At 37.8% G+C, this 15277-nt stretch overlaps 1 protein-coding gene across 5 annotated transcripts in view; it reads right to left on the reverse strand.

Moving 5' to 3' along the window:
* LOC130918728 (carboxyl-terminal PDZ ligand of neuronal nitric oxide synthase protein-like) overlaps positions 1 to 15277 on the reverse strand; it is a 216019-nt gene that overhangs the window by 148059 nt on the left and 52683 nt on the right. For 4 of the 5 annotated variants that reach the window (XM_057840699.1, XM_057840698.1, XM_057840700.1 and 1 more), the window contains exon 3: positions 2260 to 2352. In XM_057840699.1, the coding sequence (XP_057696682.1) occupies positions 2260 to 2352 (93 nt within the window). Of the gene's footprint in view, positions 1 to 2259; positions 2353 to 13704; positions 13775 to 15277 lie in introns of all 5 variants that reach the window. The other variant, XM_057840702.1, reaches the window with a different exon arrangement.

Genomic DNA, 15277 nt, shown 5'->3' on the forward strand with positions numbered 1-15277 from the left:
ATGCACTTAGGGCATCATACCTCGCGACAAACCATATTGCCAAAGCCAAGAAACCTTTCATGATTGGAGAAGAAATTATGCCTGCGACCAAAGATATTTGCCATCATGTTTTAGGAAAGGCCGCGATTAAAAAAGGTTGATTCAGCGAATGGTGAGTTACATTTTCCCTGCACTTAATGTGATATTTTATATTTACTGTCATTTTCTGCCACACATTGCTGGTCCGTGAAAAAAGAGGCCCACATTACAACAGACCGTGGTCCAAAAAGGTTGGGGACCACTGTTCTATAGGATGCACTGCAAGAGAAATGAAAATTTAATCATGAAGGCTCGTTATGTATTTGTAGCCAACTTAGTCATTTTGATAGTAGGCTAATATTGATGCATACAGCATGTGTTGCCTTATTTATAAGACTTAATTTTTTGCAGCTACAGACATTTGTTTTTAGTTTTTTGGTCCAATATGGCCCCTGCCCTAACCCTTTTAATTGAGTGATTTTCAAAATGTCGAAAAGGAAATGTACTGTATATTCGGATGCAAAGAAGGGTGTACATATAAGTGTTAATACAGAACACATATAAATACAATGTATATCACATACATATGATATACAGGACTGTCTCAGGAAATTAGAATATTGTGATAAAGTTCTTTACTCTCTGTAATGCAATTAAAAAAACAAAAATGTCATACATTCTGGATTCATTACACATCAACTGAACTATTTCAAGCCTTTTATTATTTGAATATTGCTGATTTTGGCTTACAGCTTAAGAAACCTCAAAAATCCTATATCAAAAAATTAGAATACTTCCCCAGACCAAGTAAAAAAATAATTTAATAACAGCAAAACTAAATCAAACATTTGAAAATGTCCATTGATGCACTCAGTACTTGGTTGGGAATCCTTTTGCACGGATTACTGCATCAATCCGGCGTGGCATGGAGGCAATCAGCCTGTGGCATTGCTGAGGTGTTATTGATGCCCAGGATGCTTCGATAGCGGCCTTCAGCTCATTTGCATTTGTAGGTCTGGTGTCTTTCATCTTCTTCTTAACTATACCCCACAAATTCTCGATGGGGTTCAGGTCAGGGGAATTAGCAGGCCAATCAAGGACAGTGATGCCATGGTCAGTGCACCAGATACTGGTGGTTTTGGCACTGTGGGCAGGTGCCAGATCATGCTGGAAAATGAAATACTCATCTCCATAGAGCTTTTCAGCAGATGGAAGCATGTAGTGCTCTAAAATCTCTTGGTACACAGTTGCATTTACTCTGGACTTGATGAAACACAGTGGACCAACACCAGCAGCTGACATGGCTCCCCAAACCATTGCTGACTGTGGGAACTTCACACTGGATTTCAAGCAACTTGGATTTTGCTCCTCTCCAGCCTTTCTCCAGACTCTGGCGCCTTGACTTCCAAATGAAATGCAAAACTTGCTTTCGTCTGAAAAGAGGACTTTGGACCACTCTGCAACTGTCCAGTGCTTCTTCTCCATAGCCCAAGTCAGACGCTTCTTCCGTTGTCTTGAGTTCAGAAGTGGCTTGACCATGGGAATACGGCTATTGTAGCCCATTTCCCGGACACGTCTGTGAACTGTGGCTTTTGATACCTGGACTCCAGCTTCAGCCCACTGTCTTTGAAGCTCCCCCAAATTCTGGAAGCGGCTCTTCTTCACAATTTTGTTAAGGCTGCGGTCATCTCTCTTGGTTGTGCAGCGTTTCCGGCCACATTTTTCCCTTCCAACAGACTTTTTGTGGATATGCTTTGAAACTGCACTCTGTGAACAGCCTGCTCTTTGAGAAATTTCTTTTTGTGTCTTACCCTCCTGATGGAGGGTATCAATGATGGTCCTCTGGACAGCAGTCAGATCAGCAGTCTTCCCCATACTTGTGATTTAGTTTACTGAACCAAGCTGAGTGTTTTTAAGGCTCAGGAAACCCTCGCAGGTGTTTCGAGTTAATTAGATGATTCAGGTGATTAGTTGAATAGCCTACTTGTATACTTTTTCATGATATTCTAATATTTTGAGATAGGATTTTTGAGTTTTCTTAAGCTGTAAGCCAAATTCAGCAATATTCAAATAATAAAAGGCTTGAAATAGTTCAGTTGATGTGTAATGAATCCAGAATGTATGACATTTTTGTTTTTTTAATTGCATTACAGAAAGTAAAGAACTTTATCACAATATTCTAATTATCTGAGACAGTCATGTATTGTGTACAAAACAAGGATGACAAGAGATACCACTCACTTTTTTCTTTTTTCTTAAGGAGACTTTTACACCCTCAACAGACACCATGATGCTGACCTTTTTCTTTTTAATGTTTTTCACCTTGAACTCATACTGCAAAGAGAAGAAACACAGAGATTAGGACAGAATACTTGTGGGGTACGGAGCAGATACAAAATGAACAAATTCTTAATAAGTTGTTCGCATTTTGAATATCATGTGCATCACAAAAAATGCGAGCTAAGAGTACTGCTTGGTAAAAAAAATAATAATAAAATAATAATAATAATAATGTGAGTGTGAAAATGGTAGTCAAACTTTTATAACCAACAAAATAATGTAGTGCACTGATATCTGCCAGACATATTACATCATTTTCATTCAACCATACTTGTGCTGACTGTGCCACACATGTAACTGTTGAATAATCTAAAGCATGGCAGATCATGAGAAACATTTATTGCGGCAAATTAATATTTCATTTCGTGGTAGGCTTGGCTCACTAAGTGTACGGTCATGTCTTTAATAGGTTTGCCTAATTTTTTCCAGACACGGTCTTATCCTTCACTTTATCACTGTCACACATGCTGCTTTGAATCGTGTTTTATTTTGTACAGCATGATAAAACAATGGCAATGTTGAAAATAATAATTCTCTAAAATATGCATGCAGTCAAAACGTTTGGTTTGCAATAACACGAAAACACAAATGATTTCCTTTAATTTTATTTTTACTCAGATGTTTGACATGATACAGTATTTCAATTATGATACAATTCATACACTTGAACAAGTCTACACACACACACGTATACCATTGTTAGAATTCAGGCTTCTGTGTTATTAAAAAAAAAAAAAAAAAATCCTTTCAAAACTTTTTTTTGACTAATAATGTGAGTTGTCTCTAAAAAAAAAATCTAAGAGAGGAGAGTAAAAAAAAGAAAACTATCCAGGAATTTTGCCCTAAACTTGGAAATTAAAACTTGTCATATGTCATAGCAAAAAGGGTTTAGTTACTTTACAATATGATGTATATCAACATACTCGCTAGGGCTGAATGATACTGGAAAAAAGTTTAATGCAACTTTTTGGGGTTCGCGATTTATATTCCAATATTAAGACTTGAAAAACTAGAAACATTTTCACCAGATGACTTGAATAGTTGTGTTTCTGAAGACTTTGGTTGACTAGCCATGTTTTTGTATTAGTGTGATGCATTCAGTGTTTTATTAGATATTTTTTTTTCTTAGTTTCGCCCTTGTTTTTCTGATTTATCCTTGTATTCTTATTTTTTTTCTCTATATTTTATATTCTTAAAACTATCATATTCTTCATGATCAAAATGTTATCTTTCTGTATTTTTTATTGTTATATTAGATTTAAGGTGCTTCCATTGACTTTAATTGTATTTATTTACTTATTATTTATTTATATAAGAACTGAAAGTGCAGAAAATTGCAAAACCGCGATATATGATTGCATTCCAATAATACGTTTAGTAATATCTGAATTATATACCGTATATGCATTTATTCAAAAGGGATACAGGAAGCTATGTCTCAGCACTTGTTGCTTTTATGAACCAAACCAAACGTTTACGTGTCAAAAAAACACATAATCATCGCACATCCTGCGATAGGACTATTGCGCATGCACACATCGCGATAGCGATATTCAAACGATATATTGCGCAGGCCTAATACTCCCCCACCCCCTCGTTGGTTTAACTCAGGGTGAATAGTGAATATACAGTGGGGCAAATAAGTATTTAGTCAACCACCAATTGTGCAAGTTCTCCAATTTTAAATGATTAGAGAGGCCTGTAATTGTCAACATGGGTAAAACTCAACCATGATAGACAGAATGTGGGGAAAAAAAAAAACAAAAATCAACATTGTTTGATTTTTAAAGAATTTATTTCCAAATTAGAGTGGAAAATAAGTATTTGGTCACCTACAAACAAGCAAGATTTCTGGCTGTCAAAGAGGTCTAACTTCTTCTAACGAGGTCTAACGAGGTCTAACAAGGCTCCACTCGTTACCTGTATTAAAGGCGCCTGTTTTAACTCATTATCGGTATAAAAGACACCTGTCCACAACCTCACTCAGTCACACTCCAAACTCCACTATGGCCAAGACCAAAGAGCTGTCGAAGGACACCAGAGACAAAATTGTAGACCTGCACCAGGCTGGGAGACTAAATCTGCAATAGGTAAAACGCTTGGTGTAAAGAAATCAACTGTGGGAGCAATTATTAGAAAATGGAAGACATACAAGACCACTGATAATCTCCTTCGATCTGGGGTTCCATACAAGATCTCGCCCCCTGGCGTCAAAATGATAACAAGAGCGGTGGGTAAAAATCCCAGAAACACACGGGGGACCTAGTGAATGACCTACAGAGAGCTGGGACCACAGTAACAAAGGCTACTATCAGTAACACAATGCGCAGCCAAGGACTCCAATCCTGCACTGCCAGACGTGTCTCCCTGCTGAAGAAAGTACACGTCCAGGCCCGTCTGCAGTTCACTAGAGAGCATTTGGATGATCCAGAAGAGGACTGGGAGAATGTGTTATGGTCATATGACACCAAAATAGAACTTTTTGGAAGAAGCACAGGTTCTCCTGTTTGGAGGAGAAAGAATACTGAATTGCATCCGAAGAACACCATACCCACTGTGAAGCATAGGGGTGGAAACATCTTCAGCATTTTCTGCAAAGGGACCAGAAAGACTGATCTGTGTGAAGGAAAGAATGAATGGGGCCATTTATCGACAGATTTTGAGTGAAAATCTCATTCCATCAGCAAGGGCATTGAAGATGAGACGTGGCTGGATCTTTCAGTATGACAATGACCCCAAACACACAGCCAGGGCAACAAAGGAGTGGCTTTGTAAGAAGCATTTCAAGGTCCTGGATTGGCCTAGCCAGTCTCCAGATCTCAACCCCATAGAAAATCTGTGGAGGGAGTTGAAAGTCTGTGTTGCCAAACGACAGCCCCAAAACATCACTACTCTAGAGGAGATCTGCATGGAGGAATGGGCCAAAATACCAGCAACAGTGTGTGAAAAGCTTGTGAAGAGTTACAGAAAATGTTTGGCCTCTGTTATTGCCGACAAAGGGTACATAACAATGTATTGAGATGAACTTTTGGTATTGACCAAATACTTATTTTCCACCATGATTTGCAAATAAAATCTTTAAAAATCAAACAATGTGATTGTGTGATCTGTTGTTTTTTTTTTCCACATTATATCACTCATGGTTGAGGTTTACCCATGTTGACAATTACAGGCCTCTCTGATATTTTCAAGTGGGAGAACTTGCACAATTAGTGGTTGAATAAATACTTTATTTGCCCCACTAACATGTATGTATGTATGTATGTATGTATGTATGTATGTGTATATATATATATATATATATATATATATATATATATATATATATATATATATATATGTAAACAGTATAAATATGTTTTTAAAAAATGTACTTTACCTTTATATCCCTCCATTCCTGATATTTTTAGAATTTTTTATGATCGTGAAATTATGGTGATATAGGCTCAAAATCTTACATCATTAATTCCTTTTAGTGTTGCAAAACACATTGAACTGACCTACTGTATTTTGTATTCATAGATCACTTTAAAAGCAACCTCTTCTACAGCTATAACTTTATGAATTAAAAAAAATGCAGTAAAGCATTTAATGTACAAAATATAATCCAATTATTTAACAGTAAAACGATAACTACAATTACAAGGAAAAAAAAGTGAAATCAGATAAATATATTAATAATTATATTATAATTATAATTATTATAAATAATTAAAATGGACAGAATCACTTAAAGCGAATCAGCACCAGCTTCAGAAATTTAGCAGGAATTATACTTTTTTTTTTTTTTTTTAATGTACTCGTCTCATTTGCTCTAAGTAAAGATGGATGTTTACACTTAAAAAATAAAAAATAAAATAAAAACTTCATTAATACAATAATTACCATCATTTATTCTCACACTTATTACTTGATTTTTTTAACCATACATTTTTATACCCAAAATATTAATTTAAATATATTACACAGACATGTCCTGGAAAGAAATACAGGCATACAAATATGCTTGGGAGAGAAGAGGAAAAAGTAGTAGACTCATCAAGATTTTTCACTGGCAAAGACAAAGTCATTATCATCAATTACAGTTGTGTTCAGTGACACTAACTATGATTTTACTGTTATGCCTGTTGTGTAATGGACTATCATCATTTTTCACCATGATGTCGTAAGGCATTTAAAAACTTCGCAATCTCATGAGGCACGCCAGGGAGCTGTAGAACTACTGGCTGATTACAATACCTGTAATAAACAATACCTGTATAACCGAATCTAATTCAATTGTGCTTCTTTTCTAAAGCACTTTGGTTGTAATGGCTCCAGAGTGGCTGAATATATTGACTTGGAAAGACCCACTAGGTAGAAGTTAAATACTGCAACTGAATTGTCTTATTCTTTAGTCATTCTCGCCTACATTGTAACTACTAATATACACCCTAATAAAATATGATATGTGAACCAGACTCAGTTTTTATCAACCTGTTGTGAACACTAACTTTTACTAAGAAAGTAGTAATTTGGAGCTGGAAAACATGCCTAACTTGATGTATCGCAGTTAACTAAATTAGAAAAAAATAGTTTTTTGTACCCAGTGTTTTTTGGGGGTTCTTTCAGACATGCGCAGAGCTGCCTCGTCTATGTTGCGTTTTTCTCACACCAAAATATTCCCACACGTGCACAGTGAACCGCGCAGTCAACCCGAGCTCTCTTCAACACCTTCACTTACTTAACTTCACATCAGTTTACTAAGTAAATATTTTCCTCTTTTATAAACTCACATTGCCTTGTTTATAAAAGAGTAATATATTGTAGCGACTGTTATCTATCTGTTCCGCTGCAATGGATGACGGGTAGTTGTGGCAACCACAAGTTGTTATGTCGTGTGTGTTCCGTTCAATGAAGTGCGCTGTTTCTTGTGGCCGTGCGGTGTATGGGGCACAAGAATAGCAAGTGTTAATAATAAAAGTCACTCTGTCATTCTTCTCCCCCTCGCTCGCCACAATATTAACTTACCAAAACGATATGAAGTAGGTAAAGGTGTTGAAGAGAGTTTTGGTTATACTACTGATTGTTCATTTCACACCAAGCATCAACAAAATACTTAGCAAAGCCAATGTTTCTTGTGTCTTAAATGTATTGTTGAGCATTTGAAAAAGAACGTTTAATTTCATTGAGTTAATCGATTGAGTGTTCTCCCTTCATTTATTAGGGTCATTACTGTTTTAAAATGTGTTATTAATCAAATTAGTATGTGCTGTTTATATTGTAGAATTATTTTAGGTCAAAAAAAGAAGATGACTTGCATATGAAAACTCAACATAAATTACTGTAATATAATTAATTCATGTAAATACTGCACTCAAACAAATTATTATAATCCAACTATTAAGGTTAATTTGAGTTCCTAAAACTTGAAATAATTAAGTAAATTGCCTCTAATGAATGTAAGTAACATAAATTACATTTTCTAAGGCAGTAAGTTTGCTTTTTTTTTTTTTTTTTTAAGAAAACTCAACTTATCATATTTTACACTTTAGTGTCTACATGTAACAAACAGCGAAACAGGCCATGTGATGTAGGGTGTTGACTTGACATTAAAGCTACAACACGATGTACGATTACGATTTAGTTGCTGTAATACTACTAATTAGTTTCTAGTAGTTTTAATATTTTCATTGCTGGTGTTATTGTGAGTGTGCTCGGCACTTGGTGGTGTAAATCTCATTTATCGCAAATCAATTATCTGCTTGATTGATGGCAATTTTCCATCACTTTTTTTTTTTTTTTTTAAAACCTGTCCTGTTCAGCTACTTGACACGGAGAATTGGAATCTGAGTGTCCTATTCCTCTGAACAGTTTGAATGTATCACATGGGAGTATGACATACTCCCATTGTAATTATTCAAAGTGTTTTGTTTATTAGCAGAAAGCAGCGAACAGGAGTGAGTTATGAGGGAACAGAAATAAAGGAGAAGGAGACAGAGACAAAAAAAAAAAGAACAAAAAACAACAAGAAACACATTGAACGCTTACACTAACTATGAATATGTTGGTGCTATTGTTGTCAAGTGCGCTCAACATGCGCTCATGTGCTAGCATATTGCCTGATAATGCATCAGGCTTTCATCACAAAGTCTGTTCTGTCATGTGCCACCATATTGCATTACACTCATGCATCATAAATGTTTCCATCATAAGGACTTTGCCCTCCTTAATATGTCACAAAGAACAACTGAGAACAGTATATAAGGCATGAACAAATAGCATTCAGTGTCAGGTCATCAGCGTTCCAGCATACGCTAGCATGTCAACTGTCCATTACCGCTTGACCTGATTGTATCCTTTGCCTGTCAAGATCAATATAGTCCTGTGTCTGCGATACGCAACTGGCCGTCCCCTTCGAGACAATTGTTAGCTAGTTGTATTTCCGGTTGACGCAATTTGGGACCCTGATGACCAAGGAGAAAAAGGAGGGGGGTAGAGTCAGAAAGATTTGTGAGTGGGAGGGGTGAAGTGTAAAAAAAACAACCATATGAGGTGTAGAACCCAGTGTTACGTGAATTACTTGTTAGTGTGGATATTAAGCCTGAACGATATATCGTTTCAACATTGCCATGTGCGCATGCGCGATAGTCCCATCGCAAGGATGTGCGATTGTTTTTTTGTTTTTTTTTTCTGAGCCACAAACCCTTGATCTGCTTCATTCGCTCGCACAGCCTCTCTCATCCCCTTTTCCCAGCTCTCAGTCACTGCGACACTTGTTTATTAAAGTTAATGATCTGGTCAAAGAATCCGGGCAGCAATCTGTCAATCAAACTGTTTAACTTGTTAAACAGTTTCTGCAAAGGAGCGCGGGCTGGAATGAATGTGTGTGTCTGTGGGGGGAGAATGTGGAGACGTTCGAGACATATAAAATAAACGCCAGAAGTGATTATGAGGAGTTTGTAATTTCTACATGTCACTCCAAGAGTCACAGCCATGTTAGGTAAACAAAAGCATTTAATAAAGCCAAGCATTTTTCTACTACAGTACTTTATTCTTGTTTAAAAATGATTCAGTGGGACTGTTATGTTTAAAACTGATCATAATTATTACATTTAAAGTGCTTAAAAAGCATTTATCAATATATATATATATATATATATATATATATATATATATATATATATTTTTTTTTTTTTTTTTTAAATCATACTTTGGGGGAAAAAAGTGAAGAAAAAACATGTCTTATATGTATCTCTTTCCAGTGCTAGATCTGAATAAATACATTGAACACACACACACACAAACACACAAATGGGGAGGGGGGCATGCGCTACTTCGCGGTTTTTCACTTATCGCGGCGGGTTCTGGTCCCTATTAACCGCGAAAAACGATGGAATACTGTACACTGTGGTCATGATGAGTCATCCAAAGTCTTTCCAAAGAGCTATTCAAGTCATCTAGTAAAAATGTCTTTAAAAAAAAAAAAAAAATTATATATGTATATATAATTTTTTTTTTTTTTTTTTTTTAATATTGCAATATAATATCGCAATATAATATTGCAAACCCCCCCAAAAATCGCAGCAATAGTTTTTTCCAATATTGTTCAGGCATAGTGGCTATGTTGACATCCTATTCTTTGCTGCCTGATCGCTAATCCTGGCACTGATAGTTTCTCTACTTGAGTGTTTCTTATTGCACCTAGTCATGCGTTAATCCCATCAGACATGTGATAGTCCTACAGACTATTGGAAAATGTGCCAGCGCAGCCCATCTCTCCTCCAGCAGCTCCAGCAAGGGGACCGCCGTCTCCCCCCGGAATCAGGGTGGTCCCCCAGGCCATCCGCGCCCCCATCAACCGGCCTTCAGGGAGGGGGTGAGGGGATGCACCACCGCCCCCCACGCCCATCCCCACCACCGCCTGCCCACTCGGCCCACAAGCCACCGCCTAAGCCCCCCAACCGAAACAGCACACCATGGGGCCCCCACGGCCCACCAAGCCCGGGGCAGGGCAGGATCCCCACCCAGAGCAAGGGATACCCAGCCGACACATCGGCACCCAGCCAGCGACCTGCAAAGGAGCGCAGGGAGGATACCTGTGCAGAAAAGAGAGGGGGAGGCGGAAGCAGGAGAGCGGCGAGAAGCCCCTGCGGGGCCGGACCCCCGACACCGCCACAGCCGGCAGCCCAGACAGAGAGGAGGCCAAGCCCCGAGAGCCACGCCATAGAGAAAAAGTGTGGGACCCTATTACTGTGGCTGCTAGGTCCCAGCCTGGGAGCCATTTTCAAGCACTGTGATGGGATTGTGTGCAGACGGTAGTGCAGAGTATGCATTAAAATAGGAGAGCCTGGCTGAGGGCAGTGGGACCGCCGTACGGAAGTTCTACCCGTCCTACCCAAGTATTTTATTGTATTCATTTTCATCACTTCTCTTCAACTTTTGTAGTAATATTAATAAATGATTAGCACATTGGAAAAGCTAGAAATTTACTTTTTTCCTGTATATATTAATTTAGTTGTGTATTGATTTCTGATCATTCATTCCCAATCAAACTTATCTAGGTACTGAATGTATTTGTTAGTCCTATTTGGGAATGTTATGTGTTCAAACTTCATCAAACCTTTTCAAATATTTGGCCTAATGACAAAGATGCCGGGGAAGTGTTCTGTCGCTTTCTTTAGTCTTTAGTCCATGTAGTTAAAAGCTTTTCATATTGAAAAAAAAGGGGGTCTGTGTAGGGGTTTCCAATATTTACAAAACATTTATTAACAGTATTTTTTTCTTTTTAAGAGTTCATTTCATTTTTAAGAGTTTTGCTTTGCGATCACAAGACTAACAACTACTGGGTATTCCTATTCAAGCGCAGCTGCTACAAAATTGGCACTTCAGACTCTTTGTGGTCAAGTGACAAAATTCAAAGAAATCTGCATTGCTTTTCTAAATGTGGATGCAAATACGAATGCATACATACATACATTTTTGTGGTTTTAAGATCAAAACATTACAAACATCTACTGAATGATAGTGCTCTTTTTATGTAAGGATCTATTTGTCTTGGGTTGTTTGTCACACTTGTTAAAAAATGAACAAAGGAGGAAATCTAGTTCAGCTCTCAAGCCATTTGGAAACTAGATTCTAAGTGTAAGGACCCCCGCCCCCCAGCTTGAGTTGTAATCTTTGAAGTGTTGTCATGTCTGATCATCTTTATTCCGGAAAAGCCAAGCCATTCAAAGGCACTCCAGCCACGCAAGTTGGCCTCACCAAGTCAATGTTTGTTCCGACATGTGATGATTTGGTTAGATTTCCCAATTGACTCGTCTCATTAAATATTTTGCCATTTAGCTCTTGTTAACCAATTATCTTTCTTGAAACCTGAGCAAACAAGCTTTTTACATGCCAAAGTCTTCAATTTACAGATGAGAAAAAACATACATTTAAGGATTTTGAAGTCAGGTGAAGTGACACCTCTCTTTTTTGGGTTCATTTCCCATTTAAGCCATCCTTGTTTTCCAATGCAATGTAAACATAGAGCAAAGACAATATAAATGGGCAACTTCCAACTTTGACATTGAACACAAAAATTGGCCAAGTATTGTTTGCCTGGAGTGGTCAAATGTAGCGGTTTTAAAATAACCTTTAGTGGTGTATATTTCAGTCAAACAAACCTTAGATTAGATAAGAATTTTCATGCATAGAAAAGGCCTCAAAATATAACAGAAGGCAGCATAGTAATTTAATTTGGCTATTGATTTTTAAGCTTTTTTATTTTTTTTTTTATATATATTAAGCATCCAGACCTGGGCAGTTATTTAAAAGTTTGGACAACATAATACTTAAGATACTGTAATGATACCGAATAAAAATATGTAACAACAAAATTCAGTTGTACATCTGCAATATCTCGGGTCACATTGTCCAGCCATTTTGTCTGAAATGGGCAGTGGCCGGAAGCTAATCCCTCATTGGGACAAATTATCTTGAGTCCCCTGTGAGTTAGCGGATTAGTAGTTCATAAGAGCACAGCTACCATAAAACACCAGAGGCTTTTTCCTGTGACTGTCGTGTACCATGGAGACAGCCTGTATAAACTGTATGTATACACAAATCGCAACTGCAGCCTGGGATGGGGTGATTAGTATCGTCACACAGTCCCAAAAAATGTTACTTTGCTATCCTTATAACAATGGAACAGTGTTGTTTTTGGCAGCCCTTTAAATTTTTGTTTTAGTCTTTGTCTTTTGGACAAAAAGACTTATTAATCTTCATCTTATTTTATTCATTTCAAAATGTGTTATTCTAGTTGTAGTCGGCAGTTACTCTAAAAGTTTTCGTCTGTAAAATTAAAAAGTTTTAGTCCAAAAATAGATAAATGTTTCCAATATTTTTGAATGAACACAGACGAGCACATATTGTAGCGTCAGCTTGGTGATGATAATACACACTCAGCAGGAAAAGCAGTACCGTAATTTTCGCACTGTAAGGCGCACCTGACTATAAGCCGCCACCCACCAAATTTGACACGAAAACGGCATTTGTTTATAGATAAGCCACACCGGACTGTAAACCACAGCTGTCCTCGCTGTATTATGGGATATTTACACCAAAAGATATTAACTGGTAACACTTTATTTGACAGTGGCATCATAACACTGTCATAAGGCCGTCATAATTTTGACATGACACTGTCATGATCATTAACGAATGCTTATGACAGATGTAATTTAGTGTCATCCGGCAAATGATCTCACTTGGATATAAAAGATCCGAGCTGGACATAAATGGAATTAGTGACAACATTTGCTGGATGACACTTAATGACATCTGTCATAAGCTTTCATTAATGCCCATGACACTGTCATGTCATGATTATGAAGGTGTTATGATGATCTTATTACGCCAGTGTCAAATAATGTGTTGCCTATTAACCCAAATAAATCAACAAATAGGCCGCAATAGACTCCAAATCGCAGGATTCAAATTGAGGGGAAAAAAGTAGCGGCTTATAGTCCGAAAATTACGGTACAACATTTTCAATTAAACCCAACTGGAAGCCACGAACTGTATGGAAAAAAAAAATGTCTGAGCGTTTAACACTCGGATGTCTGGGATTTTATTTTCTATTCTTAGAGTCTAGCCAGAAGTTACAAGCAATCAGTATTTCCCAGTAATTGCTCATTTACCAAACATAACAGCTCAGTGGTGTCACGAGGAGGATGCATGGAGGACCCAAATGCAGGGAAACAAAAGGCAGGGAAAGGCAGGGTGTGTGGGAACTGAAAAGTACTTTAATAATCAAAGACTGAAAAAGAAAGTGCAGACAAAAGCAGCGGGGATCAGACAAAAAGCCAGGAAACAAAAACTTACTTTGCGAAGAAACAACATGAAGGCTTGGACACTGAGCAGACATTCTGAAAGACAGACACATGGGGAACAACTACAGACATGGAGTAACAAGACAATGAGGCACAGGTGGATGACACAAGAGGTAGTGGATTGGTCAACACACAAGGAGCAGGCCACAAAAGGAGAAATCAATAGATAATCACATGACAAGACACACTAGGACGCAAACCTACCACAACTCAAGGCATGACAAGTGGGCTATTAGCTAAATACTATTTCGCCACCTCACTCTCCTCTAGATTTACTGACCAGAAAAGCCAAGTGGCTCTGCTTTAGACTGGCCAGTGTTTTAAGAGGGCGCTCGCCATTCTGAAGCTTATGCTACCGTGAATGCTATGCTAACGGTAGGAGTTACATTTAATATCTAATGATCACTCAGCACAGACCTTTAAAGGCTAAAGCAGCATTGAATATTCTCTCTTGCCAAGATAAGAAAACACATCTTATCGCGTTTCCAAACAAGCAAGATGAAGCGCAGCCTAGCTTTAGACACATCCTAAACTCCAATGAGGAGATGAGAGAAAAGCGCAGCACATCTCACATGAGTGACACGACCCAAACATTGCTACGATGCAAGCTGACATACACCACGTACAATATGAAAATGTCACGCATTGTGAACATATGACAGAAATAATGTCGCTTTTTCGTCTGGTTGTCGTCTTGCTAGACGAAAACTGGCATTTGTCTCGTTATGTTCTCTCCCAAGCCACGTTTATAGTATGTCCTCGTGGTGTCATTGTCATGAAAAAAAAAAAAAAAAAAACGTCATTTTTGACGAAAACAACACTGGAATGGAATCAAATTAATATTAGTGTTCTTGCTGACCTTGAAGATATCTTTTCTTTACTTATTTAACTCAATGGCTGCCATTGACAAGACTAGGGATCGAATCTGTTTTTATTGGGAGGGTGGCAGTGACCATTCTAGATTGCACTGAATGATGAGCTTTCATAGCCAGTCCTCCCAATTTAAATTAATTGGACATCCCTCGGCAATGCTTGGCTATGATTTAAAGTTCAGCAACCGATAAATTACAGTCTACAGGGGTGGAGCTTGGCGGGTGCTGGTGATGCGGTTGCACCTGGGTCCAGGCCTCCAGAGGGACCGGGGCTCAAAAGAATCGGATATGTTGCGGTGGGCCTTGTCACTAGCCCGCAATAACTCAGCTGAGGTGCCTACTGGTGGCTTCTTCATGATGGTGAACCAATTATAATATTACTGATGTTCCAACGGTTTATTAAGTATCATTTTCTCGGTTTTACTTAAAAAAAATATTCATTTTCTTGACTGAGAGTGATGTCGTTGAAGTACATTTTTTAAACAATACTTTCTGTATGACTGGCCAGTATTTTACTCTCGTTTTTCACTTTACAAGGTGGAAATTTAATTGATTAATTAATTCAACGCTGATATCCTTTCCAAGTGCATTCTGGGTAAAATTGTCAACAGTTAATATGAGTGTGGAAAAAAGGCATTGTGGGTGTGGAGAAGGTGGACATTTAAAATTACACTCTGATTTTGTTTTCAAGTG

The sequence above is a fragment of the Corythoichthys intestinalis genome, chromosome 7 (assembly GCF_030265065.1).
Source record: "Corythoichthys intestinalis isolate RoL2023-P3 chromosome 7, ASM3026506v1, whole genome shotgun sequence".
Lineage (NCBI taxonomy): Eukaryota > Metazoa > Chordata > Actinopteri > Syngnathiformes > Syngnathidae > Corythoichthys > Corythoichthys intestinalis.